At 45.5% G+C, this 20,930-nt stretch overlaps 1 protein-coding gene and 1 long non-coding RNA gene across 2 annotated transcripts in view; both read right to left on the bottom strand.

Moving 5' to 3' along the window:
* The window catches only part of LOC135396590 (uncharacterized), a 356,249-nt gene that overhangs the window by 261,930 nt on the left and 73,389 nt on the right, over positions 1–20,930 (bottom strand). The window lies entirely within an intron of this gene.
* The window catches only part of LOC135397938 (uncharacterized), a 71,337-nt gene continuing 62,094 nt past the window's right edge, over positions 11,688–20,930 (bottom strand). Inside the window, exon 4 of the mRNA XM_064629426.1 lies at positions 11,688–11,830. Coding sequence (XP_064485496.1) covers positions 11,822–11,830 — 9 coding nt within the window. The 3' untranslated portion in view covers positions 11,688–11,821. The remainder of the gene's footprint in view (positions 11,831–20,930) is intronic.

The following is a 20,930-nucleotide window of genomic DNA, read 5'->3' as shown; positions in this document are numbered from 1 at the left end:
TGATGGCTGTCTTCCTGGACGTCAAGCGGGCGTATGACACCGTAAGTCACCCCGGTGTTCTGCATGCGTTACTTCGGTCGCAAGTGCCTGGGAAAGCGCTTGCATGGCTTTCCGACTTCCTGAGCCAAAGGCAAATTTTTGTCAGAACAGGCGAGGGTGACACAGAAAAGACTGCTGTTCCGCAGGGTGTCCCGCAAGGAAGTGTTCTAAGCCCGTTACTATTCAATATCGTCATGGTTGATCTCAAGGAATGTCTACCGAGGAGAGTAAATCTCTCCGTATATGCGGACGATGTGTGTATCTGGACTGTTGGAAAGTCCCGGCCGGCAATTCAACATCGGTTGCAAAGAGCACTGGATGCCATCAACAACTTCTTCTTAAACGCGTGGATGGATATCTCCACCGAAAAAAGCGCTGTCCTTCCGTTTACTCGAAGAGAGATGCGGAGGTTCCAACTGCGGATTGGGGATTGCCCCCTCATACAAGTCAAGTTTCACAGGTTCCTGGGTGTTATCCTGGACCGCAACCTGTCGTGGCGAAGGCACATTGACTTCATCATCTCAAAGGCTCAGCGCTGGGGGAATGTGATTCGCCACTTTGCCGGCGTGCGCTGGGGCTGCACTGAGCGGGATCTTCTTGTGCTCCACAAAACTCTGGTTCGCGGCTCCCTGCTATACAGCTTGCCCGTATTGCACGGTATATCAGCCACGTCTGAGCACAAGCTTCGGTGTACACTGGCACGCAGCCTGCGGACGTGCCTTGGTGTCCCGCGCAGCGCTGAGACACGGATGGTGGTCGCCGACGCCGGGGAAATACCCATCGATGTCCTCCTCCGAAGAGAAACCATCCGACACTACCTACGGTTGCTCGCTCACCACCGGCGTCATCCTCTGGTTCAAAAGCTACGTAGGCAGAAGAACAGTAAACTCTCGCTATGTGTTACAGCAACATCTGGAAACATCCCTTACTTCACTGTTGCCCCGACCGCCCCATCAGTGGCACCATGGACACTGCCGAGCCCATCCCTCTCGACACACATCCCTGGCCTCCTGGGGCCGAAGAGCCAGATCCCCGTTTCGGTTCTCAAGCAGTCTACTTTGGAAATGATGGATACAAACTACAGAGGCCGCACGGCTGTGTTCACAGATGGTTCGTCTACGTCGGATGGCTCCTCCGCTGCCTTTGTCATACCGGAGGAGTCACTATCATGTGGGTTCCGCCTGTCACATCGCACTTCGTCGACCTCTGCGGAGCTGTATGCCATCTTGTTATCTCTAAAGTCTGTCTCAAAGTACCCTCCCCGTTCCTGGGTGATATACACCGACTCAAAATCAGCCCTGCAATGTGTAGGAACCATGGGCATCCGCGGCTCGTTGGCCCCGGTGGTTGTTAGTATCCTGACGGCGCTCAGGGTTCTCGGCGAACAGGGACACCGGGTGACCCTACAGTGGGTCCCCGGCCACACCGGCATTCAGGGCAACGAAGAGGCAGATTTGGCGGCTGCTGCGGCCCACCGTATCTCCAGAGCCCTGCCCATTATCCTCTCCAACGGGGATAGGCGCTCCTACTTGTCTGCGTTGGTGTCACCCTTGGCCCGCCAGCAATGGCTGCATGACATCACTCAATGGTCGCTCCTTCATGCAGTGGACCCGTCATTATCATTTAGGATGCCAGGTGGCTTCCCTCGCAGCTTTACGACACTCCTGCGGCGTCTACGACTCAACGTCGCCTTCACCCCTGCGTTCCGTGCTAAGCTGGGTTACAGTAACACGGCGCTGTGCCTAGCTTGCCGCACCCCAGCTACGATCCCCCATATCATCGAGGACTGTGAGCGGTACACGTGTGAACGCCGGGTACTTCGACGCCAACTTGAACTCCTCGACCATAGACCATTCAGCTTGTCCAAAGTACTTGGCCCATGGAGCTCTCCTGAACATCAGTGCCGGGCTCTTCGCTCCCTTTTTGTTTTCATGCAGGCCACTGGACTCCTTGAAGAGCTCTAAACAGAACTCCGACCTGTCGTTGCTTCATTCTCACCATAATTCATCCTCTCATATTAACCACTGTGAAATGGGGTAGTGTCCTGTGGCTACCACGGAGAAACATCCCATGTCATCATCACTTCTTCATTTATTGTTGTTGTTGTTGCAGTGCACTTTATTTACTACTGATCCCTCCGCGCAGGTGTCGGAGGCATCAGATAGCCGTTTCCCGATGGCTGCAATGGTCTGCCTGCCGTGAACCTTTCCTGCCAGTCTAGAAACTCCTTTGTCAACGGTACAGGACAGCGTGAAGCGAAATGCCCTGTGTCTCTGCAGTTTAGGCAGACTCGCTGAACTTCAGGGTGGTTTTTCTCCTTGATAGATGTTTTGGAGTTGTTGGAGCGGCGAGTGTGACGCATGTGAGTCGCCGGTGACTGGACAGGTTTCGCAGGTGGACTCCACTGCTGACGTTTTGTTGCGGGGCTCGCTAAGACATGAGGGCGACCACTGGATGACTGTGCAGTCGAATCCTGTCGAGCGCAAGACTGTGATCCGGGGTACGCAGCTTCTGACTTCTCCCGGGTTTGCCTCTTTGCTTTGTCCTGTTCGTTGAAGGCGTGAGAAGCAACAAGTCTATCGAATCGGAGGAATGACTTCAGGAGGTTATCCAGGGAAGTATATTCCTTGTCGAAGAAGTTCTTCTTCAGGCTTGGGAGCAGAGACACGACGATGGCCTCGCACTTGTCTCTTTGAGTTGTGGGATATCCGCAATCGTCCACGAGCTCCAATTTACGGAACGCAAAATCAGTGCAGCTCTCCCCGGTGGACTGCGCCGCGGCAAGCATCATCTGCTTCGAGTAGAATTTGTCACTTAGTCCATAGCGCTTGCGGAAGGCTGTTTTCATGTCATCCCATGAAGTTATCTTGGACGCGTTGACAGGTACCTGATCCACGCGAAGTCCTTCGATGGAAGCTTGGATTCTAGGAGCGGAATCGCGACATCAGGATGGACGTTGTATGACCGGAACCAGAAGTCTGTCTGGTGGATCCAGGCAAGAACATCGCTTCCCAGCCGAGGAACTGCGTTGGCGGCAACAGAGGATATATCCTGCTTAGAGCAAGGTATTGACGCATCCTTCCGCGGATGCGCGGACGTGGCGTGGTTCCTTGTTTTCTTGCGCTTCCGTTTTGCTTTCAGCGCGATCGAACCATTGTCATCTGACGCATCTGAAATGTCAACGGGTGATGATGCTCGCGAAGACTGCGAGGAGCAGACTTCCAAACGGTCCACTCGCTGGATAACTGGTGCAAGTAGACCGCATACAAGGTCGTGTGTTGCCTGGAGGTCTGGGGTATTCACTTGGATGCTCGATTGAGTAGGTTCCTCCCGTCCCAACGATCCCTTCAAAGCGGTGAGCTGTGCTTGTACAATTATACATCGAACTGACTGTTTGCTATTGCTGTATATTTTGCTGCGAAGCTGCGAAAATAATCATATGACAGTGGCGACATACGAGGCGGCAGTCCATACAACTTTTGTGAGACAGTTTTGTGTGTGGGGGGGGGGGGTGAACGAACGGTCCACCATTTTTTAAGCAGTACCTCTTGTTGTATCTACTTTCTGTAAAGCTCATGTGGATGAGCATCAATGTGGGTATAAACTCTCATTTCACAAATCCTGTGTTGAGTATTTTATGCGCGGTATGGTGCCGAACAGACACCACTGAAGACAGTCAGCAGCATCAACGATTGACTGACGAAACGGACTGACTTTTTCGGGTTAAACCCGATTCCGCACGATTGTTTCCTCCCGGATCAGTTTCGGACCAGTTCGGGTTAAACCCGATTTCACCCCGAATTCGAATCACGTATTACTTTGTATCATGTGTCGCGTACACGATTTAGTAGCAACCTGTGCGCACGTCTGATGAAAATATTATCTGAGTGCAACAATAAACTATGCGAAGCACAGTTAATGTTACAACATGTGGTGTTTGTGACTATAAATCGCGAGGAATGCATGTTTGATCAATATGGGCACCTCAAACCCGATTGCTGGACAGAAAAAAAAGAAGACAAAAGAAAAACAGATAACAAGTGGGCTGTAGCGGGGCTTTAGCGGAGGAGCCTGATAACACCCGATTGTATCAACAGTACCCGACTTCACCGCGAATTTCAGATTTCAAAAAGCACCCTGTCCCCCCCCCCCTCCCCCCACCGGAATTCGGGAAAGACATTTAACCCGAAAAAGTCGAACCGAATATGGTAAATGCAGGACAACGGATGGAAAATACATAAATATGAAACGTAATTTTATTCTGTACACAGCATGACTATAGCAAAAACACATGAAGTCTTACTCCTCCATGCCTTCTTACAAGATTCTTATGATTACATATATACAGTTCACACATTCTATAGGACATCAAACAATGAACACTATCTTTGTTGCTGCTGAGAATGTATATAAGAAACTTGTTCTTACTAACAATAGGGTGAGAAAGGTTGACTCGTCCAACAACTATTTGTATGACATATGGTCTGTTTGACCGAGTATCTCTGTGCTAAAATTCTCAAGCAGAATTTTGAACAGCTTCATGCGCTGTATGGCATGCACGTTCAACGTGCACGCAAGAGCTATTGTCTAATCTTTCTGTGCATCTCGACGGCATAATTGTTCCTTGTACCTTAAAAATGGTGAGCGAAGTTGTTGCAAGCTGGATGATTTCTGGCAAAGTCAGGCAGGACGGTCCGGTCGACCTCTCAGATTTTTTCGTTCCGATATATGTATATTGAAGCCTAGTTTTTAGGGAGTACACTGGCGGAGGAAATAGCTGAAAATACCTTATATGTAGTTTTAAAAAGTCATGTTCAAGACCGACCATTTCGAGCACTGCGTTTCCTCGCAATTTTCAGGCCTCGTATCATCGAAACCATTAAGGCTGTGCAGTTATCGTTTTCCACACTTATTGTCCATGTGTTGCTGTGCTATTTGCTCTATTTTTGAGGTTCTAGCTTTTGCAGGTGTCCAGATAAAAAATCGCCAACTCGCCTCATTTGCACAAAAAAAAAAGCACTTTTTCGCCGCGTAACTGCTTTTCTGCAAGAGGGTTAACATGGGTCACATCATTCTGTTCATTTTTAAACGCTCTGTCTATTCATATAAAAGATATTGTTGGAAAATCTCGGGCATACTTCCTGACGCGCGTTTAGTGAGGGGTGATAAGGCAAAAACGCGCAACTTCGGTAGCGTATTTTCCATATTCGCCCACTCGTGACGTGGTTCATATTCATCACACATGTTGCTCATGAGAAGCTCGCATAGCGTAGTGAAAAAAAAAAAAAAAAAAAGATATCCACTTTAGAAATGGCCGCGGTTCCTTTGCGGACACTCAAATGTAACCCCATCACAGCAACATGCATGGCACGGTGTCGAAACCGCGGTAGCGTCTTTTGGTGCCGTAATTTGACGAAGGTCACACACAAGGGACGACGTGTCATAAAGCAGTGAAACATAATCCGCTTTCCGAGTAGTTATTGGAGACTAACGGGCAAAAAATGGGAGAACTCTAGCACTCGCAAGTGAATAAAAGAAGTATTTAAAGAGATTGAAACATTTATTTTACTGAAAAACAAGCTTTCGGACGGAGTCCGTCCTTCATGAGGTGCGATACATTGAACACTTGGTAGAGATATTTATACTAATGTACATCAGAGAAAGGGGACAAAGAAGGTGGTGAGGAGGAAATACAAATTCTTATTAGAGAGGACTGAGGGCGCGAAAAAGAAAATACAAAAGAAAGCGATGTACAGTAGGAGCGTTACTGTACATCGCTTTCTTTTCATCAGCTGCGTATACTCCAAACATAAATCGTCTATTAGGAATCCCTTGTCGGTCACCACCACACAGTCAATATGCGGCACATACAACGATATGAAGGGCGCACGGGTAGATTTTTAGAGGGGACAGCTCCCTTTTTGAGCACACGTCTCTTCCATATCATCAATAAATTTTTACATTAAAAGTATCGTCGCATTCCTCGATACTTATCAGAACATCGAAAAAAAAAAAAGATTGAAACAGGTACACAACTTCATCTGCCTGCATAGCAGATAATAAATTTAGTTAGACAACGTAGTCCTAAAAAGTGCACGTGGAGTCATGAACTTACCGATTAAAAAGTTGGTGGACTTAGCGCAGTCACTGACCACCTGCTAACAAAACAAACCCACGGACGTCTCCTTCCTAACTTACGACGTCACGCGTGTGCCGATTACAGCGCCGCCCGTGTTCGCGCTCGGAGCGAATACCAGGTTACCACTGTCTCTCTATCAGACGATATATTTGCTTTCCGGTTCACTGCATTTTATCCCATGTTCAGAGACATGCAGCGACTCAACCTTAAATAGCGTTGCTAGGATAATTAGTAACTACACTCTTAGAAAAATGGCTAGTAAAAAGGTAGTAACGACTGCAGTTACTACCCACGAAGTGCGTTACTAGTTGGTCACTGAGTACTAGCTAAGAGTTGTGGGAAGCAGTAAATGCTGCTGTTACTAGCCAGACAGTTTTGCTTAGTAGCTGTTACTAGATCGATACTTATGTTTCCTACATGTTATTTTGTGCCGGTAATTTGTGATGTAGGCAATATTATCCGAGTTAAACGGTAATTTGATTTAAAAACACACGTGTTAGTAGAGTAGCATTTTATTCAATACAGGAGAGACCTACGGTAGCGTATTATTTACTCCTGGGACAGCCGTATGCGCGCGTCCACACCCAAGAAGTCGCTTCGCGGCTGGTGGCGGCTTCGTAATCTGAGAAGTTGCGATGCATTATATCAGTATCTGTTGTCCAACACATGGCAGTCTGCTAGGATGAGCTGTCCTTTTTCGTTCACACCCATGCTTTGGGAATGTGAGTTTGTGTAGGCGCAGTCTCCCCCGCGTATCCCCCCCCCCCCCCCCACACACACAGGTAGAGGTGACAGATCTTCGTATGTTTGTGACTACTTCTATATACAAGTTGGGAAATATATTGGCGCTGAAAAAATTTAGCATTCCCTTTTTCCGAAATTATACGCAAGCCGTGTATGCTTTTTTCTTTTCTTTTTTTTTACCAGTGTACACTTTGTTATTTTCACTAGGTGAAGGTCGCGCTTTTACTAGCCACAGTCAGTGTTATCAGCTAAGACCGACTGATGGAATTAGTGCTCTTTACTAGCCTCTTCAGTTAGTAAATGTTACTACCGCCACTGTTACTACCTACCGTTACTAAGATCTTAGTGGCTGGTGTGACAAGTAAGTGATTAGTTCTTAGTTAGTAACCGTACCGACCTTATTTTTAAGAGTTTATAGTCGTATTCAACTTAAGAAGGAAAAGAAAGCTCTCAAAACATTACTGGGCCGCGGATAGGACGGCTGGACAGTGAGGTCACGCTCCCTGCTTGCGCCAGATAATGTAAACCATAATACCCACTCTGCTTCGGTATTTGCTGTTAAGACAAGCCGCGTGAAACTACACTGCGGCAAAAAGTGCGCTCCCCCACTGATCACTGATGGCGCACGATGGCGCTGCAGTATTTCCCCTGGCGCGCTATTGTTTCACCTTATCTCCAACGGCGTATGTAACTGACGGACTAGATTTCTTTTCCTTCTTATGTTGAACACGACGACTATAAAGGCTGCTATCAATAGCGTAGTCAGAAAACATTTCGGAACGGTTTCCACGGGAACTTATGGGGAGGAAGTTTACCCTCTTTTTCCCTCCCCCAGATGCACTACCAAGGGTACGTTTCGGGGGGGAACCCCCTCTTGCTACTGGTTGCAATGATTACACGGCCCGGTAGGTATCATGTGTCAGCGGGACAGTCTGCTGATCGACGGGAGACTCTTCTCCATGCATCCTCCGCGTGGCAGCCACACCTGTGAGATTCGAAGAAGGACACGGACAGTTCCCAACTGTCCTGGACTCTTATACGCTGTATGTGAAACGACGCTTTGTGCACAAAGGTATAAAGCATCCACATTTCTATCTCAACAGACAAGGAATGGATGAGAACGGGTGCCCCTTCCGCATACCTCAAAAATACAACTTCACTATGTATATAACATTGGTTCTGTCCAATTAGCACTTTAAAATGATATATCCCCTGACTCGTTGAAAGGACGCCTTTTTGTGATACTTTGAATTCGCCCAAAGAAGGGCGTGGCCCCCTTCTCTCTGCTCAACCTAGGAGTGCAGTGAAAACGTATCATTCGGTGCAGTGATTAGACCTGTGCGTGTCAAGCGGTAAAGTTCTTTCCGGATTCGAACCACCCTGGAGTGGAACCTGGGAGGAACCCGAATTCAAATCCCGATGCCGGCTATTCCTTCTGGAGTCTTTCCTGGGTTTTCCTCAGACGCTGTCAGACATATGTCGGCCCAGTTCCCTTAGAAGTCGGCCCAGGACGCACATTCCCCCAGAGCGTTGCCCACCTAGGTGAAGCCGACAACGGCGAGCTCTTTTGTGCAATGTAGCAACACTCGTTTTCAATATGAGTATCCATGAGAGGGAAGGTTCCTCGATGAGGGATAGGAAATTCTTTAACGTCATAGAAAACGAGAATGAAAAGCTCCAGGGAAAGCATTTCTTTCTCTTTTCGACGAACAGATGATGCTTCTTTCTACATGTTACAAGGGCTTTACATGTTACGGAGGCGCATTTTCTGCAACGGTTACTCGCCGCAGTTCGCCTCCAATGGCCGGAAAAATGAAATAATATTCTCCTATACCACACATTCTAAAAATACAACTTCACCGCATAGCACGCTATACGGGTGATACGATTATCGCTTGATTCGAAGAGAGAGGTGGGCGTACGCCTTTTGTGTCAATTTGGATATATAATAATTGACGCAAAAAAGGCATGCGCCCATAGGCGGCGCAACAGCCCGAATTCGGGGGAACTCCAGATCCCAACCGGCGCCCATCCCCCACCGCCATTCGTCGTGAGTTGTACCGCATCAATCGACAAAGCCTTGGCTATATGCTGGCAATTCGATCGATTCTGGAAAAGGGTTTATGACATTTTATTCGCATGCGGCACTTGAGATAACACTTTGGCGCCTCACCTCTATGGGAAATTCAGGGGGTCTACAGTAACCCTCCTTCCACCGCCCCCTCTAACTTCGAATCGGAAGCGATAACTAGGGCCCGGATATTTAGGCGCTTACAGGTAGCGCTCTTCGTCGGATAAATCATTGTAGGTCAACCAACCTTCAGAACAGTATTGTTCTATCTTCCGATTGGAAGGAATGTTGATACATAAAACGGGGCGCCCCCCCTTTCTCAGCTTATCGGGAAACAGAGCGATATCATCCGCGATGATGATTGTCATCCTGCGTGCTATGCGGTCAAGAGCGCCCCCTGTTAGTGCCGGGCCCTAGCGATAACCCTATCATTCGTGGCTCATGGTTGACGCACGACGTGCTGTGCGGTGAAGTACTGTTTTTAGGGTGCAAGGCAACTCACCACAGCCAAAAACGAAGTACCCTTTAGATTGCAAATAAGTGGGAACAGATGGCTGCAAATGGGAACAAATGGGGATGGAACAGTTCCGTTAGTCGAACCCTCTCACTTGCACGTGCCTGTTCTTGAAATGTTACTTTTTTTAAACGACACGCCGATGTGACTATCGGGACTCTACCTCTATTCGAAGGTGTGGGTGGCAGCCAACCCCACGAAGCGCTGAAGGCCAGCCATTGCACAGAATGATACAGTCAGCACCATTGATTTGTGAAAAGCGTACGGCGTACGCCTTTTCGTGACAATTATAATAACTGCATAAGTGGCACAAAGAGAGGACGTTTTTAACAAATCAGAAGAGAGAACGGATGTCATTGGGGACGATGGTTGGCCAGGAGCGCTGCCAGGTATAGTCCAGTCATGGTCTTCTGTTCATCCGCGATGTACTTTTCTCGACGCTAATTTGCAGTCCACGAGAGGAAACGAGGACGGTATCTGTGCCTGAGGAAAAAGTAGATCGTGTTTCCGAGCGGGACGTCGTCAGAGGTCGAGAATGAAACTTTTTTTTTTTTTCCTCGTTTCCCTCCCCGTCCATTTTTGTTTGCTCTGGGAACACGGACAGAGAGAAGGTTGAACCCCGCCCCATACGCATCTAATAGGCACCACCTTCTCTCCTATTGGTGGACGCGTCCAAAGGGGCGGGACGGCAGGGGGACGGACTTTCTTCTTCCTTTTCGCATCACAGAGAGAAATCCGTGCGGAAACAGAAATACCCCCTCCTTCTTTTTATTGCCTTCCATCTCTCTCTTTTACAATCTTGCGTGACGTACAAATTAGAGTGTGAGGTTTCTACCTCGTATGTCTGATACTTAGTGTCCGACTCTTAACTTGATTCTGGCCACGAGCTCCGAAATTATGATGCCCAATACGCGGTAGGCAAATTTGGGTTCCATGCACGGTATTTGATATCACGGGGCATCACTCCTTTGATGCTGTCTGTTGACATCATATCAATCCACACGATCCCTGAACATGAAAAGCATATGAACCTGACACGAAAAACCGAAAACAGAAAAAAAAGAACTCTCTTTTCCTGAGTGCTGTTTACGTTCTTAGCATGGAAACACATCGTGACCGTGTTTTTTTTTTTCTTCTCTTCTGTTTTTTTTTTTTTTTTTTGTAAATCCCTCATCTCCGATTAAACGAATGCTTTAACGCTGGTTGTGAGGGTAGCGGCTTAGTCTGAGGTGATTTCATGATTTCTGGAGGATTCGAAAATCAAAGACTCATGTGCCAGATCTACACTATTCAAACATAACTTGACCTTCTAAGATGCTCCTACACTCTAAAAACAGAGCCTCACCTCATAGCACGCCAACCACCGTCTAGAATGACAACGTTCTCTCCTTTGATTTGATGAAAACGGGGGGCGCACGCCATTGTTGTGGCAATTATCAATTGCATAATGCCACAAAAATGGCGTACTCCCCTCGTTTTCAGCAAATCAAGGGCACTCGGGATTATGGTGGCTAGGAGCGTGCTATGTGATGAAGTTCATTTTTAAGACTATAGCCAACCACCTTCGCCATGTTTCGTTGAAAACGGGAGGCGTACATCATTTTGTGATTCTTAGGCAGTTATGTTAATTGTCTCAAAATACCCAGCCCTTTCCAAAAATCGGGAACGATCACGGCATAAAACTGAACTTAACAACACATAGCATGCACGCTGTGATCCAACCATTGCCACGAATGATGGGGCTGTCGCTTCTGATTCGAAGAGAGAGTGGACACACTCCTTTTTGTGGCAGTTATCGTATATCAAAATTGTCAGAAGTCGTACGGCCCGCTCTCTCTTCATATCAGAAGCGATGTCATCCGCTGGCAACGGTTGGCGCACATCGGGCTATGTGTTGTTAAGTTCAGTTTTTAGAGTGTAAGCCGGCCCACACTTATGTGACCACATGTGTCGCAGTGTAGGACGGCGGATAATTCCCACAGTATTTGGGATTCTTTAACGTGCGAAGGAAGTCTCTGACACACCTCCTCCACAAAGCCACCCGTCCTCAGCCGGGATCGAACTGCGATCTCGAGCTCACCGAGGCAGCACGGCCTGACCGACACGAGACGCGATTCCACATAGCTTCAGCCGATAGAATCCCCATTCTCGAACATACCTTAGGCAGCAGCACTATACTATACCCTTGTTCATCTTCTCTTCTTCACGGAGAAAAATCCCATGTCATCATCACTTCTTCTTCATTTATTGCTGTTGTTGTTGTCTCTTCTTTTTAAACGTATGTCTTCTCCTATCATCCGCATTGCACTCTCTTCTAAATATCCTAATCAGGAGGACAACGATAGCGTCAATGAATAACCGCCTTCGACATCTAAGCTGCAAGAACTCGACTGAAATTGATTTCACTGTATAAATGTGTGGAAAAAAAATTAAGGCTTCAAACTGACTCGTATTGGTTCTCACGCGAGTCATGAACTCACTAACACAATGCACATCACGGAGGCAACCGAAGTAAATTCGATACACCTCACGGAATCCTCTAACCAAGAAAGCCCATACTAAAAAAAAAAAAAAGAGAGAGAGAGAGAGAGAGAGAAACCCTCGAAATTTCCATTTCACCGTAGTATAAGGCATGTGCGAATATTCCAATTTTTCGAATGCCGAAGAGAATGATGCTATGTTCGATTCGATTTACGAATTCGGAATTTTATTTCGACCCGATGTTTCTTCGAAGCCGAATGTATTCAAATAGCTCCGAAGCTGCACACATGAAGCCGAAAACTGTACAAGAGACAAAGTGACTTCATATTCTGATCCGTATATATGAATATACAGTGTTGCGCATATAGATGCTTTACCCATTCTTATATCCGTACATGTGCTCTGTACCCGGTCCAGTTATGCAACTGTTCGCTTCGTATTTGCTTTACGGCTAATGTCTATTCGCTTCGATCTTCAAATAATTATTCGCACATCTGTATGATATTTAAAAGAGCCAAAATCATCTCTCTCCATCCATTACTTTCCAATGAACTTGACTGAACTCAGGGTGCCAAAGAACGCGAGAGATTGAACATGAAAGATGGCAGGTTCGATTGCCGCAGTTCACCGGCTTCTTTCTTTCATTTTTTTTATTATTATTATTTTTTTATGAGTGCCATATTTCAATCTTCCACGACCACAATGCGTGATGACACGGTCCAATTGCAACGACTCGCAGAATGACATGCTCCAGTTTTCGTTCCCGCTCGACAAAACGGTTCACCCTGTGGGATCTCTTCACACAGATTTGAACCGGTAGAGAGAGCAAACGGGGTTTGTGTATGTGATATGTTGGAATGACACACTTAGTTTGGAGTGTGGACGAGGCTGAAATGCTTTCCTCGGGCTGTGCCTTCGGTTAAGGCCGAGCCACTGCAGTGTTTCGTATGACTTCGGTCCAGGTGTAGCAACAATGCTTGCCTATATCGTAATTGCTGCGGTGAAATATCTCGTCTCGTCTCACCGTATCATGTACCCGTTGCTGTTGTTGTTGATGCTAACAACTCACTATAGGTTGGAAACCGTCATTTCAGGAACGTGCCTGTCTAAAGTGCACCGCTCATCTATGTCAATATATATTTTATGAGCATAGGCGTTCCGAGAGGGGGTGGGGAAAGGGACCCCCCTGGAGCTCCAAGATCACCTGCGAAAATTGTGCGCTGATTACTTGCAGGTTGTCATGATTCATACTCAGATGTTGTCTCTGCATATCAGAGGCTGGGATTGTCGTCGTTCTGTTTGTTTATTGTTTGCAGGCTTCTGCACCCCCCACTTCCCGGAAGCTATGTACTTGTCTGGGCAAAATCCTAGGAACGTCCGCGAATGTAAGCATTTACCATTAATTCCATTTCTAACTTTTGCGGTTCACATTTGATTTGGGAACGATGACCGCTACCTGGAGCGCTATATCCACGAGCGTGAGAAACGTATGTGATGGCATTCTGCGCTGTGCGTATACCAAAGACGATATATTGCGACAGATTGTATAGGAGCGAATTGTAATTCGAATGACTTATCCATGAGCGAGCACCAGAGGGGAATCGTCCATGGACAAAGCGTACGGATGATACCGTTTTTGTCTCATCCGCGGGCCATATGGTAGCCCCGTCTCATTGATGTCATCCCATTGAGAACATCCCCGAATTAATTGGTTTAGAGGGACGGTCTGCACGGGGGTGATAATCCTAATCCCCGCTTTATCCGCCGCCGTCTATTAAATCCATCCGGGCATAGTTTTGGGCACGACCCGCGGGGACAAATCTTTCATCGGCTACACCGTGAGACGCTAACCATTACAAAGCACCCCGTTGAGAGGATCAGACACGGCGTCATACGGTGATTGTTTTTCCTAAATTGCCCTTTAGTTATAGTTTCGTTTTAATTGTCGTTGTTTGTACGTGATTTTGAATGACATGGAACCCCCTTTCGGATAATCGCTCGAATCTATGTATGCAGATTTTTTTTTCCTTCTCGTGCGTTTTAATGCGATTGTACGGGATTTTTGAATAGTATTAAAAGTTTTGAATTTTCGCTGGTATTTCGTTTAGCGGAATTAAAGGTTTCCTGGCCACGTATAATATAGACGTCACGCAGTTTTGTGGTCGGTCGCAATACGACAAAAGATCTATATAGGAAAACATATAGGACATATAGAATATGTCGAAGGCAGCTCAAGATATCGAATGAGGAAGCTTTTGTTTACAGGAAAGGGAAATTAGTTTAATGAAAAAATCATTTAGGCTGTCCAGTATTGGCCGTGTCGTAACACCCATCCTCACAGTAAATTCAAAAAACCCTGGGTAAAAAGGTGTTTTTAAGTAAATACACCTTTTTCAATTCCACAAGGTTAACCAAAGACCGCAAAAAGGGTGCTAAAAAGGTGTATGAGAAAATATACACTCTTTGTTACACCAAGTGCTGTATAAAAAGGGTGTTTTTATGCGTTTACACCTGTCTCTTTCTTTTTACGCCCTTCAACTAACACTGGTGTAGAAAATGGTGTTTTTACGTAGCAATAAGGCTGGCCGTTTTCTGGTCTATAACATGGTGTGTGCAGGTGGCCATGCACAGGACAAAGCAAAGGCCACTGACTGTGAAATGTATCGTCCAACAAGGTTGTTTTACACTTTTGAAACACGGTCCGGTAGCAGCAAGCTGACAACAATGTGGTTCCTGCACAGTAAATCATTTTATGCCTTTATTCGCTCAAAACAGGTGTATTGTTATAAAAACACCATTTTCTATCCCGCTTTATAGAAGCAAAAGGTCAAAAAGAGCATCATTAAAGGTATAACATCGACATACACCACATTTTATCCCATGTCGATCATCAAGGGTGAAAAAAGAGGTTTCTGTTATATACACCCTTTTTACACCGGTGTAGAAAATGATGTTTTAATTCGTGAGAGAAAATTTAAATTGAAATGAGCGGCGTTACGATGCTGCCATCTTCAGACGATGCCAGCCTGGGCACCCTCGGTAGCCTAAATTGGCGTACCAGATTGATCATATACTGAAATACAGTTTGTTGGGGTATGTTCGCTAGGCTTAGCGCGGCAGAACTCAATTAACACGCACGCCTGCAACGAGTCAAAGATATCAGCGAGCTTCCTGACATCCCTCCCTGTCAAATATTATGTTTTCAACTCAAGCTATCGTCTATAATGTGATCACCTAATGAGCGGAGCTGTCAAGCCAATGTAATTCTTCTCTCACGAATTAAAACATCATTTTCAACACCAGTGTAGAAAGGGCGTATATAACGTAAACACCTTTTTCGACACCAGTGTTACTTGAAGGGTGTAACGACAGGTGTAAACGCATAAAACACCCTTTTTGATACAGCACTTGGTGTAATAAAGAGTGTATTTCCTCATACACCTTTTTAGCACCCTTTTTGCGGCCTTTGGTCAACTTTGTGGAATTACAAAGGGTGTATTTGCTTAAAAACACCTTTTTTTATCCAGAAAGGGTGTTTTTGAATTTACTGTGTGGTCTTGTTCTTCTTTTTGTCGTTGTTGTTGTTAGCAATGAGCGCTACGTTATTACGAATGCACAAATATTGGTTTTTAATGCTGCTATCTTGCGGATCCACGTTTTACCGTTTTGCCGCAGGAGGCGCTCATTATTTAAATAAAAATCCAAATGAGTTTCGTGAAAAAACATTACTTCTAAAGCAGGGCGCCTTCGGCATCAAAATGGGTACTACCCCTTTTGGGACCTTCAGTGGACACCTTTTACAGAAAAATCTGCCACTGAAGCGGGTCATTTCTAGTAATTAGTTGGTTTCGATTTACATATTTTTGTCGCGGCTGGTTGCGGCGAATCGCAAAAGGACGTAATTCATTGGTTTAATTCATTGGTGTAAGGACGTAATTCATTGGTGGATAAGGGAGTGGAAGAGCGTCCTTTTGCGCTTCACCGCGACCAGCCGCGACAAAAATATGTAACATGAAACCAACTAATTACTAGAAATGACCCGCTTCAGTGGCAGATTTTTCTGTAAAAGGTGTCCACTGAAGGTCCCAAAAGGGGTAGCACCTATTTTGATGCGAAAATCATCACGGAATTCATTTAGATTTTTATGTAAATAATGAGCGCCTCCCACCCATTCACACGGTGCGCAGCTTGTAGGCGGTATCAGGCAGATACTTGTAAAAAAAAAAAGTTCTTTGATTGGTGCACCGGTTCGCGAATTATCTAGCGCGGGGATTTAACTGAAACACCCTGTATATCCCATCATCATATAATTCCTAAAGAGCGGTTATAGATGTTTAGAAAAAAAAAAAAAAAACGCATAGCCTTGGAAAGAGTTTGCGTTCAACCTGTGGGGCCCGCCCTGTAATAGCGCACTCTTAAAAATGAACTTCACCGCATAGCACGCTGTAGCCAACCATCATCCCGAATGGCATCGTTGTCGCCCCTGATTTGTTGGAAACGGGAGGGGTACGCCTTTGTTGCGACAATTATGTACTGCATAAGTGTCACAAAAAAGGCGGACGCCTCCCGTAGTTAACAAATAAGGGGGCAGAACAATCTCATTCGGGATGATGATTGGCGAGGAGGCTGCTATAAGGTGAAACACGAGCGCTACGTTAATCAAGCGTTACTTTCGGGGGGTGTGGGGAGGGAGGACCTTGCGCAAAGCTAACCGTAAACAGGATCTCGGCCGTTCATATGCAGCACAGCGTATATGAGGATGAGCTCAGTGTCCGCCATATAGTGTGTCACATGTAGCACAATTCGGGGAGCAACATCAGTTCAAATCACTTCATTTCTCCCACGTAGCTATAATTTTCTGAATAAGCATTACATCATTCCATGCCATCTGATTAATCTGATTACGTCCTCACACACCATAATAATAACGAAAGGCTAGCGCTTTTTGTGATGAATGATGATATTATATACGGATCGAGCCGTTTGCAGGACGAGCTGAGATTTAAAGGACGTAACTGCACGAAGCGCAACAACAAAAGAGTTACATGATTTTTAGGACCTGCCAAAGTAGTGTATTGTTTAGAAAATGTAAAAGGTCCTTGTTTAGCACCACGTAACGTGTTGACCCATGAACGAATTCATTTCTTGCAGCCGTCAATCACTAACTGGTGGGGTACGGGTAACTATAACTCACATGCACTCGTTAGCAGTCCCGTTTCACCTAATCTGATTGCGCGACAATCCCATTTCGCCTAATGCCAGTCACCCATCCCACCTCTTTAATCCGATAACTCGGATAGGCGATTGCGGAATATCGTGTTCCTCGTGACAGAATAACCCTAAAATGCCACTATTGTCACCTTTTAGTACGGTAGCATATTCATATGAAAAGGTGGCAATCCACAAACGAAATGATTGATACTAATGTGGTGGCAACCTAATTGTGAGATATTGTTCGCTTACTACGCAGATGATGTAGAGACATCGACCTTGAACTTTGACATTCTTGAATGCATCCTTGACATCTTGAATGGACCTTGAACTTTGTAAGTGGTCCTCAACAACAGTCGCATGTATGTTTTCTTCGTTAATGAGCGCCCGTTCGCCTCTGTTAATAACCCCCAGTTTCGAAAACGCCCTCACAACATTTGCGAAGCTGAAAATGTGCAGACATCGCGGAAAGTAAATCTGGCCATGTATCCAAGTGTCAGCGCCACGCCAAGGGCCCGTCTGCATATAGTTTTAGTTTTAGTTGTCCGTGTTGCTGCTTCAAGATATAGGAGCAGCCGACATATGGCTCGCTAAACGTGCTACACTGGCCTAAGAGACTGACCTTTTTCGGTTCAAACGTTTCGGCTTTTATGTTTTTTCTTGTGTGTGTTTTTTTTTAGACAGAAAACTCCAAGCCAAGCCCTTGCAAAGTGCACAACAACAACAACAACAACTAAATCGTGACTATGGCCTGGGGTGATTCACCGCTTGAGAGCAGTACCCTACCCCATTACACGAGAAGCATGCGATGTGAAATATGAAAATGAAGTTATGTGCAAGTACAACTCGAACTCCCGTCCTCTGGTTGCGCAACGCTATACGTCGCACAAAAGGAAGAAGCACATGAAAGGAGCGCGAATGGTGCAGAGTGCACATTAACTACAAGTATATCGAGAGTTCGAGCTCTGACTGCTGTCGATCGTGCAACCGATATTGAAAACCAGACTGTGTAATGCATGAAGTCTTGGGCGCTGTTTATCCTGTAATGCAGCCGAGTTTGTAAACGGCATATGACACTCGCATGTGCGAACTGATAATACGTCTAACAGATCACCCACATCACGATTGAACTATCAGGTAGCTACATTAGAAATAAACGCTCGCTCTTGTTTGTGACCCGAGGGGTACAGGGTCTTTCAACGAGGAAACCACCAGGGTCCCTCTACGTATAATTCCTAAAGAGCGGTTATAGAAGGTTAGAAGAAAACAAATCGTATAGAAACAAGAGTGAAGCCTGCGCATCCAGCATCCACACGTATACTGATTCTGCTCAATGGAATTCTGCGTACGAATGAAGGACGTGCGAGCAAAATCGAATATCGCTACATCTGGGAGGGGTGTTGTTTAAACAACTGGATTAATTTACGCACATTACCGTGCATATATGATACCGGAAGGGGAGCATGTACGGTAAAACTCCTGTTACTATGTGGTGCTAATGATAATCGTATCGCGAAACGACCATCAACGACACATACACGCACACATAAATGAGATGTGGTCACCAACGAAGATTGTTCATTACTGGAAGAAATCTGTGCCACATCCGATATTATGCGGCACATCACACGAAACTTGCAATCGATCGCGGCCGCATCATTCGTATTGGCAACCATCCTCGGCACTTGGTCTAACCAGATCGAACATCGTCGCTCTGGAGTATTTTCTGATTTTCCTCCGTGACACCGGTCTGCTCTAGCTCTATCATGTGCCTGCGTACCTGTGTGCTGTGTTTTTTTTTTTGTGTGTGTGTCGTGTTATTGCCTAGCGTTGTGTTGATGTTCTCGCCGCCCCTAATGTCGTCTCACTGACTCCACTGACTGTCGACCCCTTTTCAGCGTCGTTCATCGTCCCATCATCAGGACACATCTCATCATCACTAATTTATCTGTTGTCGTTGTTGCATTCCCGTATCCTAACCAGGGAGTTGGTGCATGTTCATAATGGTATACTGCAGCAAGAGACGGGGACAGAAGCCCCTCGTACCCGGGTAGGAATGTCATTACCGTAATGAAATGCAGTAAAATACAGTAATGAATTACTTTTGTTGTAATTTGTAATGTAATGCATTACTTTTGACATTATGTAATTTGTAATGTAATTTAATTACATTTGGACAGTAATTTTAATGATATTCCTCGTTACTTTTTATAAAAGAATGGAATGTGTGTTCTGTTGGCACTCGGCAGAAAGAGAGTTGGTGACTGGCGAGTTAAAAGAATCCCAACGCCCACCATGACTACAACACCGCGTCGCCATCGTCTGCATCGGCCGAGGGAGTCTACAGTATGGCTATATAAAGACAAGTTCAGTCATAAGAGGGCAGCATAATCGACGGTCACTTCGAAAGTCAGTTGCTTCTATACGCTGCAACAAGAGCTTTTTGCAATAAGAAAAAATGGCAATCGTTGTGACGCACAGAATAAAATATATCTTGTTGTTACGACATAGTGTTGTCTGACAGTGAATTTCCACATCCCCAACACCGCTACGATTAATCTCGCAGTAATAACTTTGTAATGTCATTAGTTTTTCGTAGTAACTGTAATGTAATTTCATTACATTTCAATTGAAGTAATGAGTAATGTAATTTAATTGAAGTCTAACTTTTGTAATGAGGAATGTAATTTAATTACATTTTAGAAGTAATTTACTTGGCATAACAATTAATAAATAAACTGTTTTTGTTGGTGAACTATTGGTGTAGTGGTGAATTTAGAATTAATATTGGTGTATTTATAATATCGCCCCATTCGCTGACTGTCCGGGGAAATTCAGTGACTTCGCTACAATAAACGCCTGATGATGTCTGTGCCTGTGAGTTGCGGATATTGCATTCACCAAGCTAATATCGAGTAAAGAATAATGCGATGGGGGGGGGGGGTTCTGTTCATGGGAGTAGCCGAATTTGTCGTGTGACGAATTCAATATATTCCTATTATTTTTTCTTCATCGACATCAACGTCAACAAAGCGATGTCACGTATAGTGCAGCTTTTATCCTCCACGGTGTGCCTGTATATTGCGTTACGCAACATATGTTATTTATTTATTAATTACCCTCCAGGCATTACGCATCGGAATGGGATGCGACAACACAATTGCAATTACAAGTAGAAAGGAGTAAGGAAATCATTTGGTCCATACTATGCCATATTTCGAATTGGAAAAAGAAGAGCATGGATGGTGGTGGTGGTGGTGGTAGTGGCGATAGGGCTTGCCGTTGTCGGCCTCACGTAAAGAGCATGGAAATGCACGGAGGCTTCATCCATCCATCCAATATCAACCAACCAAACGAACCAATACTATATACGGTACTAGATTGCCGATACTAATTTAGATACTATATTAGATTGCGAGCCGAAAGGCTACACAATAAAAAGTTGTTTAATCTGGCAACTTGTGGAGGAATTGAAATATATCAAATACGTATATGTGGAATAAACGTTTATAAGCAAGAAATATGCGAATTATACCCGCACGGGAGCACATACCATAGGGCACTATACCACTATACATTACCGTAACATACACTCTTAAAAATGAACTTCACCGCATAGCACGCTCCATCCAAACATAATCTCGAATGATATCGTTATCTGCCCTGATTTGTTGAAAACGGGAGGCGTACGCCTTTTCTGTGACAATTATGAATAGCATAAGTGTCACAGA

Source organism: Ornithodoros turicata, chromosome 6 (assembly GCF_037126465.1).
Source record: "Ornithodoros turicata isolate Travis chromosome 6, ASM3712646v1, whole genome shotgun sequence".
NCBI lineage: Eukaryota > Metazoa > Arthropoda > Arachnida > Ixodida > Argasidae > Ornithodoros > Ornithodoros turicata.
Note: the sequence above shows the minus strand (reverse complement) of the source record. Positions and strands in the feature narration are given on the sequence as shown.